The sequence below is a fragment of the Lipotes vexillifer genome, unplaced genomic scaffold (assembly GCF_000442215.2).
Source record: "Lipotes vexillifer unplaced genomic scaffold, Lipotes_vexillifer_v1.1 scaffold182, whole genome shotgun sequence".
NCBI classification, from domain to species: domain Eukaryota; kingdom Metazoa; phylum Chordata; class Mammalia; order Artiodactyla; family Lipotidae; genus Lipotes; species Lipotes vexillifer.
Window position 1 is genome coordinate 4,323,848 of NW_006798798.1, and position 7,011 is coordinate 4,330,858.

At 59.4% G+C, this 7,011-nt stretch overlaps 1 protein-coding gene across 1 annotated transcript in view; it reads left to right on the forward strand.

The window, feature by feature from the left end:
• The first annotated feature begins 4,674 nt into the window (after window positions 1-4,674).
• CHST8 (carbohydrate sulfotransferase 8) overlaps window positions 4,675-7,011 on the forward strand; it is a 67,961-nt gene continuing 65,624 nt past the window's right edge. The window contains exon 1 of the mRNA XM_007470953.1: window positions 4,675-4,801. Coding sequence (XP_007471015.1) covers window positions 4,675-4,801 — 127 coding nt within the window. The remainder of the gene's footprint in view (window positions 4,802-7,011) is intronic.

The window sequence follows — 7,011 nt, forward strand, 5'->3', positions numbered from 1 at the left end:
AGTTACTGAGGCCAGGAGGCTGAGGAGGGAAGCCGGGAGGTCAGCACCAGCGCCGGCCTCGGTGCGGGGCAGAGCTGGAGGCGCGGCCCCCTCTGCTGCCCTGGCAGAACGCTCGGTGCCGGATTCAAGGTGACGGCAGCGCCTGGCTCCATTCTCCTCAAGTTGCCATAGCAGCCTGTCTCCCGATGAGCAGCTTCTCCTGGAACCCTCAGCCGGGAGGGACGTCATTCTTCGCTCCTGCTTCACTCCTGCCGGTTAGAGGAGACTGACTAGACAGAGAACTTTCCTGGGCCCGGGGTCTGCACACCAGGTGAGTGCACCCAGTGGGCACGTGGCTGGATGCATCCTGCTGCCTCCAGTGGGGCACAGAATCCTCTGGGTGACTGGGGTGAGTGTCTGGGCCTTGGAGCATGCACAGCCAAGTGTGTCCTTGGAGCCATCCGTCCGTCTGCCTGCCGGCCCTTCGCCACTGGAGGTGCGTGTGTTTTGTTGGCTGAATTCCCAAGTCTTTGCTTGTGCCCTGAAGTGAATTTTCTAGAGACGAATTTTTAAATCAGATAAATAAGGAAATAGGAGAAATCCTTGGCCCTGCCCTGTGTCCCCAGGAGGTGTTTACAAGATTAATTGGATTTCTTTTTTTTACTGTCAAAATTGGTGATGCCATTCAGGCCTCAGGGAGAGAAGCCGCTGGGAGCGCTAGGAGTTGGGAGGAGGGCAGGACCTTCTGAAAACTCGGCGGGCTGTTTATTTTTCTTGCCTCACCCCTCCCCCTTCCAGCCCCAGTTATTTGAATTTTCTTATTGTCTGTTGGCCTTGGAAGGGAAGCAGGGAAGTAGGCGAGGGTTCTCCACTTGTCATCGGAGCCGAGGGTGGTGCAGTGCGTGCTGAGGATGCTCCAGTCCTCCCAGCTGGGGGCGGAGGCCTGTGAATGTGTTTATGGGCCCCCCGGGCAGCCCGGCCCCCCAGCCTGTGGTAGAGTGTGGTGTCCCCTTCCCAGGCAGCAGCTCAACTCCCAGGAGAGGGAGACAGCCTTTGGACAGTTCTCCCCACGGCCTTGAAAATAACGTGTGACTTTGAAGACAAGGACCCTCACGGGAACAGTAGTGGATCAGATGTGCATACCCTCTGAAGTGTCTGGTGGTCTGCTGGTGACCTCTCAGCTACCTCCGTTTAAAGGAAGGAGGTTCCTATGGATAATGTGATGTTGGCCCCCTCCTGGGGCACTGAAGACCCAGCCAGACTGCAAACTAGTCTCCCAGGAGGGGAGGCATGCTAACCTTTGATTCTTGTTTACGTGGAGCAGGGAGTTAGCCAATCAGATGGTCCCTCAGTGAGAGCCCCCACTGGGAGGAGTGTTGCGGGGGTCGGGGGGGGGGTGCAGCGGGGGTGGGGAAAGGCTGGGGTCTGAGGCTTAAGGGCTGGGTCTGGGCAGGGGAAGCCACGCACGGCTCTAACACCAGCTTCCCTGGGCTGGTGGGGGAAGGGGCTTATATTCTCTTGGGGGCCAACAAAAAAAAGAGTCACTGAAATGAGACACTTGAATGGTTGACGCTCCTGCCACAGTGAAGGTGCAGGTCCTGGGGCTGTGTTCTCTTCTCCCCCAGATTTGGGAGCGGGGATGTGGTCCTCATCCCAGCCCCAGGCACGTGGGCTGCTGGAGCCTGGCTCCACTGGGTGGGCTTGGTTTGGGCAGGTTCAGAAACAAGCGAGGACAGGTCGTGGCTGTAGGACAAGGGGAATCGATACTGGCTTGAACGGCGACAGTGTGACAGATTAGGAAGAAAAAGGGAATGACCAGCTCTCTGTACTCACTTCTGCAGGGCCAGCCACTGTACAGACAGTGCGATGATGATCACATGTGCATCTGAGTCCCCTTTTCTCATCCAATAGAGTCTCTGGGTCGAGATCAGGCAGCTCTTTATTAGCTGTTGAACCGGGCCGCTGTGTACTCTGCCCATCAATTTGCCATCCAATAGAGTCTCTGGGTCGAGATCAGGCAGCTCTTTATTAGCTGTTGAACCGGGCCGCTGTGTGCGCTGCCCATCAATTTGCCATCCTTTCGTCCCGCCTTCCTCTCTCCTTCCCTCTCCCCCTCCTTAGATCAGATCAGCCTCCTGGCCTCGTGTCTGACTCTGCAGGCCGGTGTGGCTGCAGCAGATGTGCCAACACCATGGCCAGCATAAGCTGGGTGTCCTTACAGCTGCGGCCTTGCTTATAGGCTTACCCTGTGGGTCCTGCACTCAGGGCCTGTCATCACTGAGGGAAGGGCCTGGGAGACCACAGGGTGCCGGGCATGCTGTGGGCAGCGCTGAGAGTGGCCTCGTCCTTTCCCGGAGCCTGGGGCCTGCACTCTTGCATCTGTGTCTTTGCAGGATGGTGAGCCAGGTCCCCAGGACAGTCCCATCTGGGGCAGCCATGGAGGGGGAGGCCACAGCCCTTCATGAGGGGCTTCAGGGTCTGAGCCTATGGGGACATGTGGCTACCCATTTTCACCTACCGCAAGCCCAGGGTGGGAGTGTCCCTGGTGATGGCAGGAAGCAGCCATCTTTCTTTGCGGCAGAGGGCCACTGCAGCGAGGTCAGGGCCAGCTGGAACCCCAGAGCCAACTCCAGAGGCAAACCGAGCCCGGCTCAGCACTGCCTCCCAAACATAAAAGCTGGGAGGCCGTGGGAAACCCCTGCTCGAGTCAGCCCAGAGAGCCCGGCATTCACGCACGTCCCCGTGCGTGGAGGCCTAGAGCAGGTTAATTAAAGTTAACTGAGTGAAAAAATAATTACAGAGACTGTAGAGGGGAGAAACCTACAGCTGCAGTTTAACTCTCCTCAGCCTCCGAGCTTTGCTGAGCACTGTCTAGTCCTGGGCAGAGGAGGGAGGGGCTTCTCTTAGTATCACTTCCTGCTTCGCGACCCCAGGTTGGATGCAGAAGGAAAAAAGTTAGGGTTTCCTCCCCCAGCACCTGGGTGCCAGGTCGGAGCTGGGTTCCCTGACCAAGGTATCACACCAAGGAGACCCCGGGCAGGGACCATCCTTGTGCCGAGCAGCACATCTGCTCTGGGGCCCCATCAGCCACCCACCTGCGCTCTTGGAGGCTGCTGGGATCTGCCCACCTGGCCTCAGCTTCCCTCGGGCGCTGCCCTGTGCCAGGGAGGGGCAAGTTCCCAAGGGCTCCTTTGGTGGAAAGAGGGTGGTGTCTCTGGGCCCGGGTGGGTAGGATCCAGTGAAGGTAAGGGGACCCAGTGACAGCTTACTGGGCGGATTCCCCTTCTGCGCCTGTCCCACCTCACCAACCCCGCCCCACTGCAGAAATTTACATCCTTCCCTTGGGCAGATGGCCTTGGGGCACCCCCATCTTTTTTTTTTTTTTTTTTTTTTGGCCTTGCGGTACGCGGGCCTCTCACTGTTGTGGCTTCTCCCATTGCGGAGCACAGGCTCTGGACTTAAAAAATAAAAAAATTTACAAATGAAAAAATATTTATAAAAGGAAATTATATAAGCATGGAGCTGAAAGGATGCTTAGAGATCCTCTCTTCTAGCTCCTGTGGGGAGGGGCAGCTGTGAAGAGCTGAAGGAATGCTCATTCAGCAAGAAGACCACTTTTTTTTTTTTTTTTTTTTTTTCTGGCCACACCTCGCGGCATGTGGGATCCCAGTTCCCTAGGCCAGGGATCGAATCCACGCCCCCTGCAGTGGAAGCGTGGGGTCTTAACCACTGGACCACCAGGGAAGTCCTGGGGTACCCCCATCTTGACCCACAGCCTGGCCCAACCGATGTCACTCGGTTGGTACTGGCGTATTTGCAATTTCTTCTGCTTCAGGAGGGACGAGGGTTGGGACAAGCCACACAGGCATGCTCTAGGTCTGCAGCGGCCAGAGCAGTGGGGGTCCATCTGCAGGGACACAGCCTCTGAGCCTGGGGTCTGTCAGATCTGGGTCTGGCTGCCCCGTCTCAGCTCCAGGCCCCAGGGCTTTGAGAGCAGGGACAACGGTGATCTGGCCAGAGCTTCAGCTCCTGCAGGTGGGACTTATCCAGTGGAGCCTCGATCCCACCAGCCCATCCTTCAGTCTGTCAGGGAGGGAAAGCTCTGGCTGGTGGGGGAGGGGAGTCACTCAGTCCCTGACATCCTCTGGGCCTGGGAGGCTCCTTCTCAAAGCCTCCAGTTCCGTGGAGACCCTTGTCCCCAGCACCCTGTAAACAGGAGCCAGGGCAGAGAGAGACCCAAGAGCTTTTCTGTCCAGCAGGCCAGTTGCGAGGAAGAAGGACCCAGATTCCCTGCCTGGACGTTGCAGGGCTGTGGCCGCTGTCCCCAGCTGTGGGTGACGGGGCTCCATCCTGGGCTCCCCTGGGCAGGAACTGGGCAGTGTCTCTCTCCATGGTTTTCCTAGGGGTGCAGATACAGGAGACCCTGGCAGGAAGCTGGTGTCTTGGCCACAGGTGGTGACCGGGCTTCCCTTCACCTCCTTGGGCTTGAAAATGTGAAAGGGACGCACCTGAGTAAGGGTGGAGGGATCCAGGATTACGCTGGTCAAGTGCAGCGACTGGGGCCCTGGGCCTCGGTGATGGACCGTCTTTCTCCTCTGCTGCTCCATAGACCGTGGCCTGATGGACACCTGGTGTGGACGATGAAGGAAGAACGCGCCTCCCACACCCGAGAGGTGACCCCAGAGCGAGCCCCGGATGACCCCGCGAACAGGAACGATGCGGCTGGCCTGCATGTTCTCGTCCGTCCTGCTGTTTGGAGCCGCAGGCCTCCTCTTCATCAGCCTGCAGGACCCCACAGAGCTCGCCCTCCAGCAGGTGCCAGGTGAGCCCTCACCCTCCGCCCCACCGTCTGCTGGCCCCGGCTTTCCCGCCCGAGGTGCAGGTCTCCACGCTGCTCTGGTGCCAAGGCAGGGGTCCTGGCCTCAGGGTGGGCAGACAGTGTCTGTTGTCAGACCACCAGCCCCCGGGTTCTGGCCTCTGGCCTCTGGCCTCTGGCCTGTGCACTCTTCTGGGGAAGGACAGCCAGGCTGCCCATCACTCAGCTGGTCACTGCCTTTGGTGAAACCCAGACTTAAGGAGGATTCTTTCACCTCTCGGGGCCTCTTCCACATGGTCTCGGACACCCGAAGGTGAATGCCTTCTCCCTGAGCCCGGGCCTCCCAAGTGGGACTCTGATTCTCTGCCCAGCCCTGGGGACCCCTCGAATTCAGCCTCTCCAGCTGGTCAGGGAGGTCGGGGTACCTCCTGGCTTTGTGAAGCTGAGGTGGCTCCTGCCGGTCCCCCACCTGCTTCCTCCTAACACACTGGAGGGAAGTGCCCTCCCTGACTCAGAGGTGGGGTGGCAGTGAGGGGAGAGCAGGAAGGATGGTTCTGGAGCCTCGGGGTGGACAGGATGTGGAGAGGGGAGCTCAGGCCAGGCCCCTCTTGCTGGGACACAGAGAGCACGGCAGGGCTGGAGGGCATCCGGCTCGGGGCCAAGGCCAGGGATCGCTCTGCTCTGGGGTGAGAGGAGAGCGTGGTTGCCAGGCCCGAGCACCAGCATTTCCCAGCAGTGGTCCCAGAGGCCTTGTTAGGGGAGGGTCCGTGATGACAGCCCTCTGCTCCAGGACACGAACAGAATGAAAGAGGTGTGGAGGCTGGGGAGTTAGGCAGAGGGATTCCTGTGCCATCCCTGCCCGCAGCCCATAGCACAGGAGTGCGGGACATGGCACAGGGGCCCCTGGCCCTGAGTGCGGAGGGCTCTCAGGCCTGCAGCCTCCCACCCCCAGCACCCCCTCAGCCATGGCTCACACGCTCAGGGCAGCCTGCACCCGGGCTCAGACTGGGGGCCTGTAGGCAACACGCGGAAAGGCAGAAGCACAAGGAGGCCAGAGCTGGGTCCCTGGGCCTGGCAGCTGCTGCCAGAGGCCCTGGTGGGAGAGGCTGATGAGCTGATTCCCTCATCACAGAGAGTCAGCTAGAGGCAGCCCAGGCGCTGGGTCTCCAGGAGACAGTGGGTGAGTCAGTGGGGCTGACTCACGCTTGGGCCGGACCCTCCCAGGGGGTGGCTGTCGAAGGGGGTCTGGCTGCTTCCTGGCTTCTGGAGAAGCAAAAGCAGGGGCCCATGACCGAGTTGGTCCTCTTTGGAGACTTTGCAGCCTCATGTGAGCCCCAGAGTGGCCGGCTCACTGTGTCAGCGGAACCGGGCTCCACAGGCAGTGCCAGCAGGGGCACTAAGAGTTGGTCTCTGCAGTTGTGGGTTATATATGCAGAAGAGAGCTCCTAAAAAAGGGCCCTCAGACAGGGCTTGGGGTTGATGGCACCGTGTATCCTCGGCACAGGTCTTGGTGAGTATGTGTGGTTGGAGCACACGTGGGCAGAGCATCTGCGTTCTATGGGACGAGCCTGGGAGAGAAGGCATGAGTGTGTCTGTGGTGTCCCCCTGGGTATCCCATCCGTGGTGTCTTCTGGAGACAGGTGTTATTTTCCTGGGTGGGCTCGGGGTCTGGTGGCTACGAAACACACACCTCACCGTGCTGTAGCAGCTGGCAACGCAGAGCCCTTGCCCCTCATTCTTCTGCAGACGTGGCTTCCTGTCCCTCCCGCCAGCCAGCACTGCCTTGCACAGCTGCCCCAGTGTACGCACGTGCAGATCTCCTTGATTACTGGTGGGGTGGGAGCGCACCGGATGGCTGGGGTTTCTGGGGTGGGCTGGAGTGGTGAGCAGGAGAGGAGCGTGGAGCCTCAGCTGGCAGGGCGTGTAGGATGGCAGGAAGCTGAGGTTCCCCTCCCGCTGCAGCCGGGGATGGCAAAGGCCTGGCAAACCCAGGCAAGGTGCACACTTGGGCCTTGAGCTCCCTTCCTCGGGCTGTAGATGGAGCTGGACCACCCCCTCGCCACATGCCAGGTGATGGGCAACCTGGACGTTCTACGGAAATCACCTCAAACACCGTCATAAAAACCTTAAGTAATGCTTACGTTACTTTCCCTGAGCAAAGTGTTCCTGACACAGGCTGTTTGTGTTGATTTGTTGCTATTCATTTATTCTTTCCC